This window comes from Phycodurus eques, chromosome 19 (genome assembly GCF_024500275.1).
Source record: "Phycodurus eques isolate BA_2022a chromosome 19, UOR_Pequ_1.1, whole genome shotgun sequence".
NCBI classification, from domain to species: domain Eukaryota; kingdom Metazoa; phylum Chordata; class Actinopteri; order Syngnathiformes; family Syngnathidae; genus Phycodurus; species Phycodurus eques.
The window spans coordinates 696947-717631 of NC_084543.1; the positions used below are offsets into that span (position 1 = coordinate 696947).

Consider the following 20685-nt stretch of genomic DNA (forward strand, 5'->3'; position numbering starts at 1 on the left):
CACAAGCGCCGCAGCCTGAAAGTGTTCGGCCAACTCCATTTCCCATGATGCCTCTGTGCTCGTCGGCTGGATGGAGATGCGCAAGTTCAGTTGCATGAGGACGACTAGAAACCGAAAGTACGTGTCTCTCATCGTGCGCGTGCGCGCGCGCGTGTGTGTGTTACACAAGTTGGCGTTAAGTGAAAGCAGATGTTGAGCTTGATGAATTGTAAATGAGTTTGATGACATAAGAACAAAGGAGAGGCAATCAGCGTGCGTGCGTGTGTGTTTCTTTTAGTGTGGCTGTGAGAGCGTGCATCTGTAGTTCTGTTTTTAGCGTGAGTGCGTCTCTCTCGTGTTTCTTTGCGTGTGTGTGTTAGTATTTGTGTTTGTACTGTATGTGCGTGTGTGTCAGCAGCGCATGCGCGTGGATCCCCCTCAGCATTCGCGAGCAAGATGGCGCTCTGGCAGGCAGCACCGCGGACAGCACCGGCAGCGACCGCCCCTCCTCTTCCTCCTCTCCGGCACCACCGAACCCCGAGCTCGATCGCCCCCATCCCCTGAAGACCCCCCAACACACACACGCACAGGCCAGGGAATGTCCTTCTCTCCGGAACCTTCCTGACTCCTTTGAGCTCGCCAGGCTCGGCTGGGAAAGGATGAAGACGAGGATGAGGAAAGAGTGAAGATGAGTATGAGGATGGGGATGAAGATGCTGACGGCGCTGACGTGCGCCGCCCTCTGCACCCGCACCGCCGCCATCGGGGCAGGTGAGCAAATCCGCCGATTAGGGTTGCGTACGCGCGTGCGGAGTTAACGAAGTTAATAACGACGTCCGTCCTCTTTATCGATATTACGCAACATCGCGGCTGGTTGCCATGGCAACCGCATCTCCAGGTTTTTGCTCACGGAGCAGAAAAAACAACGCGATAACATTTTCTATTTTCAGCCCCTTTCGGTCATTTCCACGTGACGCGATCGAGCGCTTCCGTCTCGGTGCCGTCGTCAGCTGAACTTGTTAGCTTGCATGGCTAACCTGTGTGCATATTTTGACACTAGTGTCACATTTGCTACCACGACAGTCTCATGTTGTTAGCATCACATTTCGCTTCACATTTTTATGCTAATGTCAAATTAGAACGTTAATGCTGCGTTTTAATAGGAACACCATGTTTTAAAGTTCCCGTATTTTGTCTATTTGGACCTCCATCGAGTGACTCTGTAACCTACGCTGAGTATCAAAGTGTTAATTTCATTTCAAACAACACCTTGGTTTTGTCATAGGAGTGTCCAGGAAAGGCCCCTCCCTCTGACGGCTACTTCTGTTTGACCCACTTTTGTGTCCGCTTTGTCCATATTTGGCTTTCCTCTGATCGGTTGCCTCCGTGTTGCGAGAGCCGCACGTGTTTGATATGTCGGCAGCGCCGGCTCGGGAGCGGAGAGGTAGGCGGAGATCTCGGCTCGTGACGGAGATTCCGATGAGCTGATTTCAGGCAGAAAAACGTCTGGACCTCAGGAATGCGTGGACCCTTTGAATTCATATTTCACATTTACTCAGGCACCATAGAGACAAGATTACTAGACTAGAAAGATTTGATTGGGCAAAACATGGGACCTTTAATGCTAACATCACCATATGAATCTAACATCACATTTCAATGCTAGTGTCACAGTTTAAGGCTAGGCTCATGTTTTAATGCCAACACCGCATTTTAAGGTTAATTTTACATTTTGTTGCTCGTGTCACATTTTCAGGATAATGTTGCGTTTTCATGCTAACATCACATTATAAATCTAGCATCGCGTTTAAAGGCTAACCTAACATTTTGATGCTAATTTAATGCTACCATATATTTTTTATGCTAATTTATTGCGAGCAACGTGGCGCTTTCATGTTTTAATACTAAAGTGGCATCTCAACGCTAACATCCCATTTGTTAAAATCACTATTTTAATGCTGAAAGACTGCTTTGGAATATTTAAAAAAAATTAACATGATGTTAGCATTAAAATGTGATGTCTTTCAAATTTGATGTTAGCATCAAGGTGACGCTAGCATTCAAATGTGTACGATGAAGAAAACACACCACGTTTTGTTGATGATGAAGCGTGTCTGTCGTCGCGTGCATAATTCATCGTTCAGATGATTAATTATTAATTGTTGTGAATACAAATTCATGTCAGAGGGCTAAAAATAGATTTCCTCCACGTGCGCGTCTATGCAAAAACAGCAACGGAAGTACACGTGGTTGGTCGGATTGTGACGTGTCGTTTGTGTACGGAGAGAACTTGTAATCATGACGATAAATAAATGATGACGACGAGGCGGAAGACATTTTAAGCTTTCTGTAGACGAAGGTGTGAAAAGAGTCGCTTGCCAGAGGAGTCAACACAAAAGCTGCTTGGTCTTTATCCTAAAGGCCTTTAATGTTCAAATAACTAGCTATAGGTAGTTTAGCTTAGTTTATCTTAGTTTTGTTTATATTATCTTAGTTTAGCTTAGCTTCATCTAGCCTCTGTTGGGGAAAATATACTGTGCGCTCCCCAGAGGACTCAAAGCAAAAAGGCCGTTTGTCTCTAAACTACAGGCCTTTAGCTTATCTTAGCATAGCATAGCATAGCTTAGCTTAGCTTAACACGGCCTGTATAGTGGGCACATGCGGTCAGGTCCGCATGATTTTGTGCCAAAAAGCAAACGTGTGATGCTCAACGAGTCAACACAAGCGGAAGCCCAGAGGAAAAAGGAGGCGGTTTCCATGGCAACCGCATCCTCCGTATCCCAGCTAAGCCACGGACGGACGCTCGGGCGAGCGCCATGACGAAGAGCTCCTGTGACGTCGTCACGCACGAGCGCGAGTCACGTGCGCAAAACGGAAAATGTTCACCGCGGCGCAAAGCAATGTCGCGTGTGACATCACACGTGCGGGCGCACACATTTGTGTAGCTTTGCGTTGCGTGTCTTCGTGTTGTCAGAGTGCCTTGAAAAGCGCAACCAAATCCTGAAGTCCTGGCGTGTGCGTGTCGTCCCCCGCAGGCGCCGCCGTGTCAGGGGATCGGCCGTCGGCTTGGTCGTGGGCGTCGTCGGCGTGGGCGTCGGCCTGGGGCGCGGCGGCCCTCCTCTTCCTCCTGCTGGCCTGCCTGTGCTGCAAGAAGGGCGGCAGGGCGCCGTTCAAGGTCAGGGCACGCACTCGCCGACACTAACTAGTACCTTAGCGGCGCGCGCTCAAAGTTGACGTGGCACGCACGCGTCGCTAACTAGATGACGGCTGTCAATCAAGTCACAATTCGTGTTGGGGGACTCACGTGTGTGTCTCAAGTTGACTTTGTGTTGCTGTGTGAGAGAGAATGGCGCAGATGTGCGTCGGTGGGAATGTTGTGCCGGTGATGTCAGCGGTCCACTATGCGAACCCCCCCGCCCCCCGCCCCCAGGGAGGCGACCCCCGACTCCTCCTCCTTCCGTCCTCGCCTCCTTCTCAGCCTTCCTCACACGCTCTGCGCTCCTCTTCATCTTCAGTAACTCTTCATCCTCTCTTCATCTTCGCCATCAGACCACATCGTGTGCGTGTGCGCGTGCGCGTGCGCGCGTGGTCACCTGAGGGCGGGGAGGTAAGTGTCCTCGTCACACACCGGAACCTTCTTCAGTTGTCTTTGATGCGCTTCACATCTGCTTGTGTGTGTGTGTGTGTGTGTGTGTGAGGGTCACAAGAGGAAGAATGAGAAAAGGGAGAGAAAGTGAAGAAGGAAGCGAATGGGGAGGAAGACGATGAAAAGGAGGAGGTGAAGAAGGAAAAGTGGGGCGAGGAGAAGTAGAAAAAGAAGAGAAGGACAGAGGAGGAGGAGAAGATAGCAAAAAGTCTCGTCCGCGTTGTCGACGTCTTTCGGGACCTCGGCGAGTTTTCGACCAACTTCCCGCCGACTCGCGTTCGCATTCCCGGCCGGCGAGACCCGCGGGCGGCGCTGTCGTGCGCCACACGCCCGCAAGGTCAGCGGCAAAACAAAAGATTGCAAGCAAAGCCGCGTGCGTCTTTTCCGGAAATCTTGTCGTTTGTCGAAGAAGTCAAAACCTCTGCCAATTCATTTGTCGGATGTTTAGTCGGTCAGTTGCTTTGTCGGTTAGCTGAATTGTCGTTTTATCGATCGGTTGGTTTGGTAAGTAAACGAGTCATTTGGTTTTTGGTTCGGTAGGTTGTTCAAGTGATTGCTTGGTTGATCAACTGATGGGTTGGTTGGTTAATCAATGAATCGGTGAGTTGCTTCGGTAGGTCGGTCAATGGATTAATGTTTGACTTTGGTTATTTAGTCAACTTATTGGTCGGTTTGACGATTGCTTGGTCAGTTGATTTGGTTTTTGATTTTGGCGAGGTGCGCCTCATCCCTCCGGTGCGCGCGTTCGGACGGCTTCTTAGCGGCCGCTTTTCCCGTCGAGTGGAACAATCTTTGGGGAGCGGACGACGATAAGTCGCGCATCGTCGCGCCTAACCCGTCACGCGTGTGTTGTCGTCATTTCAGGAGTTGCGTAACGTTCCCGATGGCGAGGCGTACCACGCGTCCACGCCGGCCTCGCCCGCCTCGCGGGCCGGCCCGGACGTCTACGTCCTGCCCCTCGCCGGGAGAGAGGCGCCGGCGGGTGAGTGCCAGCGGACACGCGCGCATTCACATTAACACTCACATTCAGATTCACTCACACTTCCTGCGCGCGTTCGTCTCCTCGCGGGACTCGCGGATCGTGAGATCCGTCACGCCCTCGCGCAGCTGTCGCGACGCTCTCGCACGAAAACAAAAAGAACGCAGATGCTGCGCCCCCACCGAAAGCCAACGCAGCATTTTGCCAATATCCTACTAGTGCAATCAGTTGTCCATATACTAGTACGCGCTTTGTCTTCACTACTATGACAATTCAACAGAGTAGTAGAACGACCGGGTTGCACTAATCGATCACCACATATTACTAGTGAGGCAAAACAAGTTGACGACTCAGTGCTTACTAGAAGCGACGTTATAAAATTCAACTAGTTAACACCTATCGCTTCAATAGTAGCACTACTAGCGTGCAGATGTCAAGTACACACTTTTGCATCATGAGTTAAATGTAGTTGTCTACTAGTGTGTCCAATTCAGTCTCTAGCGTATCCCCCTTCTACTAGTGCATCTTAGTCATTCTCCTTGTGCGCCCTAGTTGTACCATTAGTGGCCCCTCGTCATTTGACTTGTGTGTGTTTTAGCTGTTCTACTAAGTCATTCTTCTGGTGAGTCCTAGTTGTTCTACCAGTGCGTGCCAGTTGTTTCATTGGAGGATCCTAGTTTTGAATGCTAGTGTGCCCGACGTGTTCCAATAGTGCATTGTAGTCGTTGTACTACTGTGTCCCAGTCGCTCTGAATTGTTTTACAAGTGAGGACAAAGTGTGTACTAGTACATGGACAATTCCGCGCACGAGTTAAACCGTGGAGCAAATCTGCTGCGCTTCAGCTCGGCACAAACAAACAAACAAACAAACACTCACACGGGATAATGGCCGCTGCGTCCGAATAGTAGCGGCGGGTCCATTTGGAGGCTAAGTGCTGCGTGCGCATCCCGTTAACGACTTCCTGGCTTCGAGCGCCGACGCCCGTATTGATTAGGAGCAGCGCACAAACGCAACAACGAGACGGTATCCCTCAAAATAACACACAACACAAATAATAACACATCCATCCGTCCTTTACCGCTTCTCCTCGCGCGGGTCGCGGGCGTGCCGGAGCCCATCCCAGCTGTCTTCGGGCGGGAGGCGGGGTACGCCCCGAACCGGTCGCCGGCCCATCGCGGGGCGCATACAAACAACCGACCATTGGCACTCACATTCACACCTACGGGCAATTTAGAGACTTCGATGAACCTAGCACGCGTGTTTTGGGGATGCGGGAGGAAAGCGGAGCGCCCGGAGAAAAGCCACGCAGGCGCGGGGAGAACATGCAAACTCCACACAGGCGGGGCCGGGGATTGAACCCCGATCCTCAGAACCGCGAGGCAGATATGCTAACCGGTCGCGCACCGTGCCGGCTTGCATGAACATACTAACACACAAGAACGCACACACGACCAAATGCGCACACACACACGCTACACACAGACACACACGCATGTGTACACGCACACAGTAATGCACACAAACACACGCGCACGCTTTGCTTCATGCTTGGTGCCAAGCGGTGCCAGTCTGTGGGGGCCCAAATGTGCCGGTTCCAGAGAGGGCGCGGGCGACTGTCGGGAACGGGCAGCGTGGGGAGGGTGACGCCGCGTCCAGTCTGGACACTGGCCGGACTGCGTGCGCTTCCCGGGAGGGGATCGGGGGGCAACCGCAAAGGTTCGTTTGTCCGCGTCGCCACCCACAATGAAAGACGGACGGCCAAGAACGACCGGACGGGCCGGACCGAGGTTCCGGTCAAGGACGCCGACCGCGACGCATCGCCGAGTCCGACAGACGGGCGCCGATGGCGGGAATTTGGGGACGTTCGGCGTGGGAGGTCCTTCAGAGGACGCTTCAGAAGCCCGATGACGCGCGCCTGACGTTTGATCGGCGGCACTCGCGTGGCCTGTTCTCTGTCCTCGCAGCGCACCGCCAGAAAGGGGCCGACCTGAGCCGCCAGAGTCTTCTCTACCTGAAAGAGATCGGGAACGGATGGTTCGGGAAGGTAAGAGCGGCCGCCGGGCGCTCGCGTTCTGGTGCTCGTCGCGACTAGGGTTGCAAAACCTTCTGCGGGATTTAACGGAAATGTTTGCCTGCGAACGAGAGAGGGGCATTTCTTGATTTTGCAGAGTTGGATATTCTGAAATAGTTTCAGCAAAGCTCCCGAAGCTCAAGCTAACAGGCCGGCGCGAGGCTGTGGGAGAGTGCACGGCAAATGATGGACAGCTCTCCAGTCCCGCCTTCTCTCTCTCATAGGTTGATGTTCCTTGGGCAAGGGCAGCTTCTTAAAAAAAAGAGAAAAAACTGCAAACTCCCGTCCAGAAATTTACCGGAAATGTTGGACCCCTTTGCAATCTTAGACACGACATCGCTCGAATGTTTACAAGCAGATAACATCTTCTTCTCTCCATCCTCGTTTTCCACACTCATCAACATCCGCGTTGTCTTCATGACCGGGTATGTCCGTCACCGTGCCCCCCGTCCCCCCTCCCATTCCAAACTGCCTTGTGTCGACCTCTGTGTCCTCCCGGTGCATTGGTGTCCGTGTGTCCGTGTGGCAGGTTCTTCTGGGGGAGGTGAGTGAGAACCTGAGAACCAATCAGGTGGTGGTCAAGGAGCTGAAGGCCAGCGCCGGTGTCAAGGAACAAATGCACTTCCTGGAGGAAGTTCAACCGTACCGGTATGCGTTCAGCCCTCTTTTACACACTTCTTGATCGTAGTCACTCACTGACATCACTTCCTGTGCGGTGCGGTGCTTCCTGGTCCTCAGGGCGCTGCAGCATTCGGCTCTGCTGCAGTGTCTGGCCCAGTGCACCGACGTCACGCCCTTCCTGCTGGTCATGGAGTTTTGTCCGCTGGTTAGTTGTACAATCGCGCTCCCTGGGACAATACCGCCCCCGCTGGCCATAGACGGTGAGACGCGGTGGGTTTTTGCGTTACCAGGGCGACGTGAAGGCTTACCTGAGGAGCAGCGATCGCGCGGACGGCGTCGCCGTGCCCGAGCCGCTAACCCTCCAGAGGATGGCCTGCGACATCGCCTCAGGACTCACGCACCTGCACACCCACAACTTCACTCACAGGTACAACATCATCCATCCGTCCGTCCGACACGTTGTTGTTGTGTTTTTCTCTTGTAAAAGGTCACTTCCCGTAACAACATCCTGGTGCTGCTCGAGTGTTGCTCAAAGACTCCAGCATCAGTGATTTTGTTGCAGGCGGTGGGCCCTCGTCGCCAGAGCGCAGCGCCCTCTGCGGGTCCGCTCATGGTTGTCGTCACTGGATCGGTATCTCCGGGGCGGGCCGGAATTCGGGACTCGCTAGTTGTATTGCTGCAGCGGTGGGCCGTGCGTTTGGAAGGCGGGCCTCGAGCGGGGAGGTCGCCGACTTGGTACGCTTAGTTTATTGCTATGAATGCGTTCGATTTCTTAATACGCTCGGCGTTTCATATGTAACGTTTGCGATTGATGGGCCACCAGCACCCGCAAGAAAGACTGTTTCACAGTTGTTTGATGAAACAGGCACTGTTGTGCACCCCAAAAGACCGACATGTTTGAATACATGAAGAGAAACAACACCGGAGAACAGAATTAGACGGTCACGAAAAGTCATGAATTCCGACACACCCCGCATACGTGACATCTCAACGTATGTTGCCGTACGGATCTGCAGCGACCTGGCTTTGAGGAACTGCCTGCTGACTGCCGACGTCACCGTGAAGATTGGCGACTACGGATTGTCCCACACCAAGTACAAGGTAGAACATGCAAAGTGTCCTTAAAAGAGGGTTCCTATTCGCTCTGCTTTCCCGTCAGGACGACTACCTGGTCACGAATGACCAGACGTACGTGCCGCTTCGCTGGATCGCTCCTGAGCTGGTGGACGACTTGCGCGGAAACCTGCTGGTGGCCAAGCAGACCCAACAGAGCAACATCTGGTAGGTGCATCATCAAATCACTGGTTTGGGGCCATTTAAAAAAAAAAGGTGACTTGTGGATGTGGCAACTTAACAACGGTTAACACCGTGAGTGTGAGGTAGCTAATGTGTGACTAAGTAATGGGACCGAGCGAGATTGTATGACTTGCTCAACCCGCGAATGACTCGACTTTTTTCCACAGTAACTTGGTTGACTTGATAAGGACATACGTGACTCCCTCCAACCTCTGGCGTTAGGTCTCTGGGAGTGAGCATCTGGGAGTTGCTGGAGCTGGGAAAGCAACCCTACAGCCATTACTCTGACCAGCAAGTTCTGTCCTACGCTGTGAGGGCGCAGCAGCTCCGACTGGCCAAGCCCACGCTCCAAGTGCCTCTGGCCGAACGCTGGTAAGGCCCGCGAACACTTGAAAGCACGCCGCATTTATCATCTCCTTCGTCTCGCTGACGACTGTCGCAATTTCCGGGTGACTTTCAGGTACGAGGTGATGCAGTTCTGCTGGCTCCCGCCTGATCAGAGGCCCAATGCCGAGGAAGTGCACTTGCTGTTGAGCTATCTGTGCGCTAAGGGGGCCAGCGAGGCCGAGGAGGACTTCGAGAGGCGCTGGAACTCCATGCGTCCCGGTGCCGGACACAACATCCGTCGCGGCCCCCCACCGACGACTCGCCTGCAACCCTCGTCCGCCTCGTCGTCTTTCCCTCTCCTCCAGCAGTTCTCACCTGCCGACGGGTACCGCTCCGAGTCCGGGGATGACGTTTTGACCATCACTGAGACGAGCCACGGCCTGAACTTTGAGTACAGGTGGGAGCAGGCCGGGGCGGAAGAGTCCCACAGAGGCCCAGACTCCTCAAGTGCCCTCAGTCATGTCAACCGTCATGAAGCGTTTTATCCTCCAGCGGGCATTGTGGGAGGCTGCCCCTTGGAGAGCCTGAACCATGCCGCTTCTCCCTCTTACTACCAGCCGAAACATCTACATGCTCCAGGTGTACTTCCTGTCTTCAGTGCCCATAGCCCATCAGTCAACACTGAGTTCTACATCCGCATCGAAGAACCAGTGGACTGTAACATTGAGCCCGACTACACGCTTTGCTCTTACAGCCCAGACTACCAGAGCAGTGGGAGCGCCGACTGGGGCGACCGTATGGTCTGTCCGTCACAGGCTAAGGACTGCGAAGCCTACTGGTCAGCAGATATCCACAACGTTGACGTCTATGACTCCAATGACTCAAGTCCTGCCATCTCCCTAACAATGGAGCCCCTCTTAGGACAGGTGTGTGACAACAGTCCCCTACGACCCTGGGAGTCCAGTCACTATGTGTCCTACAAAGACCGAGATGGAGGTTACTATTACGAGCACTCCCCGCCTGTGGACTTAGACCACTATCTAATGGGAGGTGAGCCGGACAGTGAGCATCTGCAAGAAAGCTGGGGGTCAAGGAGCCTTCGGCAGGCATTGGGCGAGCTGGAGAACCCGGTGGGAATACCCCCTTGTGTTAACAGTCCATCTGAACAGGTCTACAGAGACTCATACCTGGACCTGGACACAAGTCACTCCTCCATCATCGGTCAGACTGTGACCGGAGGCTACTACGACACGATGGGCTCCCTGAGGGAGACCGTGCCGAGTCACAGCAGGCACGGCTCGGTCAGCATTAACATGGAGACCGGGAGGGCGCTCTTCATGGGGCACAGGGAGAGCGATTCAGGGGAGGATGAAGAGGAGGACATATTCATGGAGAGGCGCACGTGCAACACTTGGCCTTCAAAACATTGCCACGGAAGCGTCGGCAATCGAAGACGAGCGAGTCAGAGTTGCAGACAAGAAGCCTATGTGGACTTTCACTACACCGTGCCAAGTACAGACATTGAAGACACCTGGCCGGAGGAGCTCGGCACGCAATACCACAGCCTGCCCAAGGGTGTCGGCTACCTGGAAGCCCGCCAGGCTAAAAACAACAGCAGCTGTCTGAGTCGACACCCCGCCGTAGTGTCCCCGGACCGCCACGATGCTTCGGTGTATTTGTGCCACCGGTGCGACACCCACGTGGCGCCGCCAAGAGAGTACTGCCACTCGCACTTCGTCGATCCGCTCACTGGCTTGCTGGTGAGTAACAACTACAGCTACAACCGCAACAAAGTCACGGACATCCCAAACAGTGACGAGGTGATCGATCTCTCGCCAGCACCAGGAGGTCCAGTTGTGTCCAAACCTGCCTCAATCAAGCCCGACGGCGGCAGAGAGCAATACGTGGATCTTAGAGCAGATGAAGTGATGAAGCAGGACATCATCAAAGAACATCCTCTCATGACCGAGTCCAACGTGGAAGAGATGGTCCAGAGTCCTCCGCCGCCCGCAGACAACTTGCACGTGATGGCGGTCCTCAAGGATCTGCAGTCAGAGACGAGTCAAGCAGGAGATAGCGGTCACGACCAAGGCGGCTCCAGCGTTAGCCTCGCAGACATCCTCGACTGCGGCGACAACGAAAACGATGACATCGCCGATGACATCGCTGATATCGCTTCAGGAATCTTTGCAGACGAGTCCGGTGAACTGAGCGCTTCTCCTTCCTTCAAGTCGCTCCAGAAGCAGGTAGGAATTCCGGATTCCACCGAGTCCACAGAGCTACCGTCTGTTGCCGGGTCCTGTTCCCCCAAAGCCATGGACAGTGGCTATGACACGGAAAATAACGAGAGTCCCGAGTTTGTCCCAAAAGAACCTCATGAAGCCAAAGACCAAGCTGTGCCTCTGGCAGCCGTTCACACGAGGCTGGAGGAGGACCTTGGTGTCGTTGCCCAGGAGGAGGACTTGTCGTTAAAGTCATGCCAACACACCTTCTCACCACTGAGCCAAGAGACACCATACAGGGACTCGGCTTACTTCTCCGACTACGAGAACGAACGCCAGGTGAGGAACGAGAAGGAGGAAGTGCATCGGCCAGAAGAGGGTTGTGAGAATGAAGATGAAGAAGCCCTGGAAGCCACTGTGATGATTCCAGCGAGGGAACATGGAGAACATTGTTTGCCAGAACTAAGTGGAGCATACGAAACAGAAGACTGTGATCATGATGACTTGCTGAATGGTTCAACGGCAGAAGGGAGCCTGGATGAGTGGCCTTCTCAGGAGGAGAGCTCGTCTCTTGAAGACTGGGCAGCAGAGGTGGTGGGAGCCATGGAGAAGGCTCTCGACGCCCTGAATGGAGAACATAGGTCCACCGGCATGTCAACGGAGAAAGAAAGAGAAGAGGGGCCAGTTAAGAACAAGCCATCAGGGCCGGAGGTGTTGCACATCTTACCCAAGGATGAGGTCGCCTTGCAGCAGGCAGTTCGTTCCAGAAGGTCATCTTTGTCTTCTCCTCCGCCTCAGCCAGCTCCGGCAGAAGGTTCTCCTCTGGACGGGGAGGAGGCGGACAAAGAGGACGGCGACTCGGACGACAGCGACGCGTCGGACGACGAGCCGCGGCCCTTCGGCGTCCAGGAGGAGGAAAGCGAGGATGAGTGCCACCCGGTGCCCATCGTGGTGAGTGACGACAGCCACGCCCGCACCCTGCGAGGCCTCCTCAAGGCACCCACCATGCTGAAGATACAGGAGGAACTGGAACGCAAGAAGAGGAACGTGTCCTTCTTCGATGACGTCACCGTCTATCTCTTCGATCAGGTGATCACACGTTAGCAGCAGAGGTGGGAGACTCCAGTCAGACTAAAGTCGCCAATTTCAGGGCTTGGGACTTCCATCTATCCATTTTCCTCACGCGGGTCGCGGGCGTGCCGTAGCCAATCCCAGCTATCTTCGGGCGAGAGGCGGGGTACGCCCCGAACCGGTCGCCCGCCAATCGCAGGGCACATAGGAGCAAACAACCATTGGCACTCCCATTCACACCTACGGGCACTTTAGAGTCTTCAATCAACCGAGCACGCGTGTCTTCGGGATGTGGGAGGAAACCGGAGTGCCTGCGTGGCACATGGGCGGGGCCGGGATTGGAATCCCGGTCCCCAGAACTGCGAGGCAGATGTGCTAACCAGTCAGTCGTCCATTGTGACGGCGGCTCGGGACTTGCTTGGGTTAAAACTCATAAAAGCCTCGACTTGAACTACGTGTTAGCGGAAGTCATTTGCTTTTGAGTTAGTTTTTCTGTTAAAGAAAAGTTATTTCTTGCAGCGGGCAAGCAAGGCCACTACATGGTCTACCTCGCAGTTCTGAGGTTTGAGGTTGGAATCTCTGCTCCGTCCTTCCTGGGTGGAGTTTGCCTGGGTTTTTTCCTCCAACTCTGACTTCATCCCACGTGCCCAAAACATGCATGCTAGGTTCATTAAAAACGTTTTATTGTCCATAGGTGTGAATGTTTGTGTGCCCTGTGATTGGCCGGCGACCAGTCCAGGGGATAGGCCTCAGCTCACCCACGACGTCAATGACGTGACTCGACTTGCTTGATTGATTTATTGTATTTATGTATTTCCCCACACAGTAACTTGGGCCTTGCTTGAATCTTGAAGGTTGAGACTTAGTTGCAACTTACTCCCACCTGAAACTAGCAGCGTCCGTGACCACAGCCGCTTGTAATCTCACCAAAACATCAGGAACAGCTGGCGTTTCTAACGTGAAAACTTCGTGTTCCAGGAGAGTCCCACCGAGGAGCTGACTGCACACGGACTCCCTTTGGCCGTAGAAGGTCCGGGCAGCAAATCTCCCGAGAGGGTCAGCGCGTCTGACGACTCCTCAGACGGAAACATCTCCGAAGAGAGTGAGCCGGACATTCCCAAGTGCGAGGTTTTCTTGGAAGACGTCGTTCTCAACAGCCCTTCTCGTGTCAGGTGCAGGCTTCGAGTGGGAAGACGACTTCCCTCTGCTCCCGCTACCGACATCCTCGGCCGGCGAGCCTCAGGGGACCGAGTCGGCCGCCCGGTTCTCCCGCTTCACCGTGTCGCCCTCCGGCGCGTCCCGGTTCTCCATCACGCACGTCTCCGACTCGGACACGGACTCTGCGGGAGGTGAGGACCGAAAAAGCTCAAGGCCAACTTATGATGCGACAGGCTCGCGGAAAGTTGCGTAGTAATTATGATGAAGCCGTTCGGAACCTCGAAACCAGCGCCCGCTACTCGATCACGCACGGAGCGGCAACAGATACGCCCTCGGCAAACAACGATGCGCACGTGCATGGGTTCTCTCCGCTCTGTGGGGAAAAACAAACATTGAAAGGGCAAAACGTGGTTCTGGACTACGCTGAAGGGGCCTCTCCTCTTCTGGCTTTGAATTACACTGCATGTCTTCCAGTAGAGCTCAGTGCTGCCTGGCACGTTGCGGCACAATTTGGTACGACGCTGAAGGTGCGCAACTCTCAATTGGGACTCGCTTGCCATATGTTGGATGGAAATGAGCTCCCAGGGGTGCTGCGATCCAGCACAAAGCGTATTTTCTTCCTCGTTTATATCATTGGCGTATAATCCCCACCGAATCAACTAAACCAACCAACCTCTGCCTGTGTTTACTCGGCAGGAAGCAGCGAGGATGGAGATAAAGAGTGACGGACGGACGCTTACGAACAAAGTGGGAATATTCTTCCTACTGCAGGCGCAAAGGAGGGAAACTCCACTTGATGAAAAACAAGACCGGTACTCTCGAAGCGTCCCATTTCGACTTTTTAGAGGTTTGAGACCGAAGATTACAAGGTCACGTACATTTCAGAGACGAACGAGCTGAAGACGGACATTTAAAGATCGATGTATTCTGTGCATGCACGAAAACGAGGACGGTTCTACGGCGACCAAAAGACGGACGCGTTTGCTTAGAAAATGACTTGATGTGTTCATCGTCGTGTATTTTTAAGTTCCGTCCACCTTCTCCTGGTTTGCTTCAAGTCTGCAAAGTATACGGGAACCACGGCAGAGGTTTTCCGTGAAGGATGCAACGCTACGAACGCCTGTCAGTCAAAGTGAACAATTCTGACCGCAGTCTTCTGATGAACCAATGAAGTTGAAACGTCCGCTGACGATGACGATGACGAGATGACAATTAGTCCCGCCGATTGAACTGCCGCGCAGCAACGCCAACGAGCTGACGACGATAACCGTAATAATCGTGATCCTAATCATCGTCACGTGATTGCTGGGGTCCGATTCGGGGGCGCGTCCTTTAATCAAACCTTGACATATTTCCTGCTGTTTATTTCGCCTTTCTTTTAAGTAAGGCAAACGAGAACACCTTCTCATTTGAAATGTCGACCTGGCAAATATCAACGTCAAGCAATCGCAAGATTTGTTGGATTAAGTGAGGCATTTTTTGAAATCGACAAACAAAGATATACAGAGCTAACATTTTTTAATTGGTTAATTATAAGATTAGAACATGAGAATAAATGATTGGATTATTGAAATGAACCTTTACATATTTTACGTGACTTTATCTAATTCAATAATGACTTCATTTATTAATTGTAATTACATTGAAAATTGTAACATAAATAACTTCAAATATAGATTCGACAATTTGTAATTACAGTATTTGATTCAGTAATTGGTTCATTAATGATCAATCGATTCGGTCTGAATAATACAAGTTAAAAAATGAGAATCAATGTAAATAATATTTTCTGTCCAGACGTCACGCGTCCTCGTGAAAGTTGGCCCACCCGCCGCCGTCACTGTGCAAATTCAACGGTGGCCCTTGAGCACAACCGCTTTCTGTAGTTTGTCCGCTCGGTGACGACGCATCGCGCGTCTTGTGTTTTTGGGATCTTTCAAACCTCGCCATTTGCTTTTATGGGCATTCTTCTTCGAGCGCTACCTACCGCCGGAGACGAAGACGGCGTCTCGGAAGAGCCGGCGACACTCTGATTGACCGCGGACCGGTCGGCGAAGAAGTCGATCGCGCTCCGCTTGCGTCGTTGACGACATCTTTAGGAAATTGTTCCCAAACACTCTGCGCTCTCGTCACACGTGTGTACGTACCTTCTAGCCAAAAACAAAACAAATAAAGTCTCTCTTACACATCGCAACGTATGTATTTGTTTATTTAGCGTGCTAGCCAGCAGGCTAATAATGCTCCAAAACAAACACGACCCGATTAGCAGTCGGTTTGTTTCATAAACGGCGCTAGTGAGCTACGCGCGGTTAGCGCATACAGTCGCTGAGCATTTTGGCCACGCCCCTCGCGCATCTTCGTGTCTTTGATGCTTTGTGACATTTTTCTCTTTGGAAACCTTTGCAAGAGTTTGGAGTCCCGCTCCTACTTGAGTCTTACTCATACTCGTCTTTGTGGCCTCCCTTTTTTGCGACTATATAAGTAAGTCATGTATTTACACACCCATCGATGTGAAGTCAATAGAGAAGAGGAATCATGCTTGCTTGATTACAGACGTGTGCGTATATGGGTCGTTTTCATATCACTGATCAATAACAGTAAAGACGTGGCCCACTGAATATCCTTTTGAAATCAATCTATTTTACTGATAGGAGTACAATTTGCAGTCGTTGTAATTCAAAGGGTAATAAATGTTTCTCAGAAAAAAAGAATTGTCGAAAGTAATACTTTTCAAACTCTTGGTGCCTAAATATCTTTACCGTTAGGTGTCCCAAATGATTTGCAGCGCTTTCTGAAGCTACTCGTCCCATTTTTGAAGATGCCTGCTTTTTCTCCCATTTCCTATGCAAAATAACACAAATGCATCTTAGTGGTTTGCTTGTTTCCCGATGTCACTGGAGCTGTCTTTACCGTTAATGGCGCTCAAGGGAGCCTCATTACGTGTGACTGCAATACTCGGATCTTAAGTGCCAGTCTGAGACCCATTTTGCATTCGCACGATGGCAAAATCACGGCTGTTATTTCTAAGATACGAATGTCAAAATGTGGCAACTATTGCTCGTCTTTGCCGTCGTTACGATGTTGAATGAGTAGTTCGGATCATCGATGCACTTGTACCCGAGTTTGAAGGGAAACGCGTGTGAGTTTTTTTTTTGTCTTCACCGTTGTCCACTGTTGTCTTTGCGGTTACGCAAGGGGGTGTATTTCCGTGGGCCGCCGCCATCTGATCCGTCACTAAGTATTGCCGTTACGAGCCAGCCGTCCATTTTCTTCCATTTATCCGTGGTCTGGTCCCGGCGGCAGCGGCTCGAGCGGGGAAGCCCAGACCCGTGGCCCTGTCCCCAGCCGCTCGGCCCAGCTCTTCCGGGGAGACCCCGAGGCGTTCCCGGGTCGTCACCGGGGAGGCGTCCGGGGGGGCTCCCTGATCCGATGCCCGAGCCGGCCCCTCTCGATGCGGAGGAGCAGCGGCTCTACTCTTCAGCTCCTCCCGGATGACCGAGCTTCTCACCCGTTGTCTAAGGGAGAGCCCGGACACCCTGCGGAGGAAAGGCATTTCGGCCGCTCGTATCCGGGATCTCGTTCTTCGGGTCCCGACCCGTGGCTCGTGACCACGGGTCAGGGTAGGAACGGAGATCGACCGCTAAATGGAGAGCTTCGTCTTTCGGCTTTGCTCCTCCCCCGCCGCGACGGACCGATACGAAGCCCGCGGCGTCGCAGACGCCGCACCGATCCGTCTGTCGATCTCCCGTTCCGTTCGTTCCTCACTTGTGAACGTGGGAGACATTTACCGAAGGAAAACCAAGGCAGCATCAAAAAATTGCTGAATTAGGATTTTTGTTTTGTTTTTGTTCTATGAAAATGACCCATGTACGGTATGAATATTAACATATATGTAGAATGAATATTAGCCCGTATGTATATAGTTTGGACATTCCGTTCATCGTCGGGGAGCATGGAGTCGACTTCGAGCTGTCAGCTGTCCGACTTTGTGGACGAAAAGACGAGCTGGACCGGACGGCAAGTCCGGCGGCTGCTCCGGGAGGCGCTCCTGATCCATCGCGCGGACGTGGACCGGGTGCGCTCGTTCTGGGCCGACGAGTTCGGCCAGCTGCAGCGGGCCCGGGACGAGGCCGCGGCGGCGGCGCTGAAGGCGGCCGACGACGAGTGGCGCCGGCTGTGGGCGCGGCGCGAAGACGACATTTCCCGGGACCACCTGACCATGAGGGAAAGCGTACGGCTCCACGTGGAGAACCACTGGGACAACATGGAGTGGCATCTGGACCGAACCGTGGACGAGTGCGACGAGGAACTGCGCGGCGTCAAGGCCGCCATGGAGCAGAAGGTACGGACGCAAAGACCTCGTGTCTGGAACACTGCTACTACTGTGCAATACTACCACACTTTTCCATTTTTTATCTCCTGGCTTAGTATATTTTTTTTTTCGACCCGTGCCAACCGGTCGGCCGCCTTCAGTCTTGATGACTGAAGAAAAAACATTTTCACCCGGGGCAAATGAGCAGAGGTGCTCGAGCACCACTTGGGCTCTATGTGTGCACGTCTCTAACTAACGAAGTGACTGGCTGACTGACTAACCGCGGGCTTTTCCCTCCGGAAGGTTGAGGAGAAGGAGGAGCAGCTGACCCAGCTGCAGGAGATCCACGCCAACGTGGCGGCCAGCCTGGAGGAGAAGGAGGAGCAGATGAGCCAAGTCAAAGACTTCCTGCTCCTCCTCAAGTCCGGCCTGGAGGAGAAGGAGGAGCAGAAGCGCCGGCTGAACCGGCTCCTGCGCTCCGTCTCCAGCCAGCTCCAGCGGGAGCGGCTGGAGAGCGCGCGGTGGAAGCGGCGCGCCGACGAGCTCGGCGAGCGTCTGGAGGCCGGCGCCCGGGCCGGGGAGGAGGCGCTCCTCAAACGCGTCGACAACGTCGAGGGCCTCGTCAAAGGCTTCGTGGGACAGAACGCCCGCTTTACGGTCGGTCAGGCCCTCGGCTCCTCCGCGCAGCGATTGCTCGACGGGCGGCACGGTCGCGCCAGTGGTTTGCGCCGCTGCGTCGCACTTCCGAGGTTCCGGCTTCGAATCTCGGAACAATGCTAATCATCAATAGAATCCTTCGAGGCGTTCGCTGCCGTTGACGACTTTTGAAGTCAAATATTTTTAAGCAATGTCTCACTTCAATCGCCTTACTTTACTTTGAGAAAAAAGGATAAATAGACTGAAAACAAATGGGCTGAGTAAAACATGGAGACAGATAAACAATACTCACGAGCATATACATTTTTTTGCTCTATGAAGAATGACAGCATGTTACTGAGCCGCTTACAGCAGTTGCGAAACTTTCCCCCCTTAGTTTGTCTGCATGACTCTATTATACTGCCCCCCGGTGGCCAATGTGGGCACACCAGAAGGAGCAGCCCAATGAATTGGACTGCAGCATGAAATAATCATGTTTAATTCTTTACATTGGAAGGATGGGTGAATGTTATTTGTCTTTTGTTAAAGAAAGTACAATATGTGTGAGTGATATTTTTCTGTATTAAAAACAAAAGATTTTTTTTTGGCGGCTGGAACGCATTAATGGCACTGCCATTAATTTCAATGGGGAAACTCGTATCTCAAGGCAGTTAGCATGTTTGCATGCGATCACGTGGCTTTGCTCGCATGTTGGCTTCATTTTAGAAAATGAAGAAATTGTCGAATGCGATCGGGAACGTTCGTATTTCTATATAAGCCCTGATGTTGACCGTCGACCGGATTGATTGATTGACAGCTGGGCCGTCTCTTTCACTCTGACAGAAATCCCTAAAGAGTGACGACACAAGTGACAAAGACCAGAAGAAGAGCGAGACCAACAAAGAGGGGAAGAGATGGAGTGAAGGAGAGAAAGACGACGACGGAGAGAAAGAAAGGAGACGCAAGAAGAAGAGTGAGGCCAAAGAAAAGAAGGAGCAAGAAAAGAGAGTCAAGAAGGAAAAGAAGGAGCAAGACAAGAAAGAGAAGAAGGAGCGGCAGAGGAAAGACAAAGAAAAGAATCGGGGCGCTGGAATAAGACATTGCCCGCTTTGAGCTCAAGCGGGCCGGCTTCGTTCGTTCGCTCGTTCGAAAATATTCACTCTTAACTGTTGCAAAAGTTGTTTCCAATCAATCTGAAATGTCTTAACAAAAATGAAGGACATTTCAACAGCATTATGAACGGTGTTGGGAGAAATGAATTACATGTCACCAGATGACGTCATTGAATTACAAAATGGACGGAAGTGTAATCCATTACATGACTGGGAGAGAATGTGTTTATTAAATGACAGTTGCTTTGGAAGAGTTCCACCATTACAGTTTGTTACCTGTTCCCCCCCCCCCCCCCCCCCCCCCTTCTATCAGTTCCTCTTTCTACAGCCGACGCTTGTGATTGGCTATTTCTGGTCGTGTGCCATTTTCGACCTACTTTTCCAAATATGCCCTCGATGTGGGCCAATCTGTTAGTTTGTCTGCGATTTTGCAACGGTTCGACTTAGACAGTAGTTCCACCTTTTCAAGAACATTTTGAGCATTCGCTTACGTGGCGGTCATACGATGCCATATTGTCGAAATTGTGCACGTTTGTCCTTATTAGGCCAACATGCTGTCAAGTTTGCCACACACGCTGTACACCTAAAATGCAACAAACGCATTTCTTTTAATGATTCGTTTAGTATTTATTTATTTCAGTTTAGTATTTGCGTAAAGAACAAGTGTGTGTTTTTTGGTTGGTTGGAGGAAACATCCAAGGCTCCCGTTGATGCGATCATTCAAAATCAAGTCATCCAATGAATGAATTTATTACTTTGAGAAAGTCACTGAAATAGTTCCACCAGCGAGACATTTTCAACAGGCTAACTCGGGTAAATTCCATTTCCGAAGTCTGAGCAGTGGTTTCATTGACACACGTGCAACTCGCAGGTCAAGGGGCATCTACGGACTATATATGTACTTTTTGCAGCTTTTACAAAACAACTCGCAATCCACAACTTCTTTTGAATTGACGTCAATTCCCTCATTCGTCTGGGAATCTTGAAAGTTGTGTTTAAAAGTTGAGCTTCAAGGAATTTACGTCCGAACGAGGTGAAGGGTGTATGTTGTGTCGACTAGCAATCGATTCACAAGACGCGTTCAGATGGACCCCAGATTCGCAGCGGGCAACCGCACGGCCCAAAATCTCAATTTATTGAGCAAATTGACAGGACGCCGCCCTCCTAACCTGCAGGGGGCGACCACGCGCAAAAGAGCACCCACATTCACCTGCGGCGTCAACGTTTGGATGCCTCACCTGCTGCCGGAAACCAG

General features: G+C 52.3%; 2 protein-coding genes across 6 annotated transcripts; both read left to right on the top strand.

The window, feature by feature from the left end:
* Positions 1-55: 55 nt before the first annotated feature.
* Positions 56-16830, top strand: aatkb (apoptosis-associated tyrosine kinase b). 5 transcript variants are annotated; one of them, XM_061705951.1, is made up of 16 exons: positions 56-117; positions 398-749; positions 3014-3153; positions 4489-4606; positions 6569-6648; positions 7205-7323; positions 7414-7501; positions 7587-7723; positions 8313-8397; positions 8456-8577; positions 8815-8964; positions 9053-11852; positions 11940-12230; positions 13191-13314; positions 13385-13561; positions 14067-16830. In XM_061705951.1, the coding sequence occupies exons 2-16, from the start codon at positions 668-670 to the stop codon at positions 14093-14095; spliced, it is 4542 nt and encodes a 1513-aa protein (XP_061561935.1). In that variant the 5' UTR covers positions 56-117; positions 398-667; the 3' UTR covers positions 14096-16830. The 5 variants fall into 5 exon arrangements, with proteins under 5 accessions (XP_061561935.1, XP_061561932.1, XP_061561934.1 ...); XM_061705948.1 differs by having other exon boundaries at positions 9053-12230; XM_061705950.1 differs by having other exon boundaries at positions 7220-7323; positions 9053-12230.
* On the top strand, positions 15769-19663 carry LOC133417818 (trichohyalin-like). The gene is made up of 4 exons (XM_061705953.1): positions 15769-15851; positions 17294-17712; positions 17986-18339; positions 19162-19663. The coding sequence occupies exons 2-4, from the start codon at positions 17323-17325 to the stop codon at positions 19429-19431; spliced, it is 1014 nt and encodes a 337-aa protein (XP_061561937.1). The 5' UTR covers positions 15769-15851; positions 17294-17322; the 3' UTR covers positions 19432-19663.
* The last annotated feature ends 1022 nt before the right edge of the window (positions 19664-20685 follow it).

Coding starts and splice junctions, on each gene's coding strand:
- LOC133417818 (XM_061705953.1), top strand. CDS start 17,323: ATGGAGTCGACTTCGAGCTGTCAGCTGTCCGACTTTGTGGACGAAAAG. Junction 17,713..17,985: donor AGGCCGCCATGGAGCAGAAG/GTACGGACGCAA, acceptor TCCCTCCGGAAG/GTTGAGGAGAAGGAGGAGCA. Junction 18,340..19,161: donor GACAGAACGCCCGCTTTACG/GTCGGTCAGGCC, acceptor TCACTCTGACAG/AAATCCCTAAAGAGTGACGA.
- aatkb (XM_061705948.1), top strand. CDS start 668: ATGAGTATGAGGATGGGGATGAAGATGCTGACGGCGCTGACGTGCGCC. Junction 3,154..4,488: donor GCGGCAGGGCGCCGTTCAAG/GTCAGGGCACGC, acceptor TCGTCATTTCAG/GAGTTGCGTAACGTTCCCGA. Junction 7,324..7,413: donor GAGGAAGTTCAACCGTACCG/GTATGCGTTCAG, acceptor CCTGGTCCTCAG/GGCGCTGCAGCATTCGGCTC.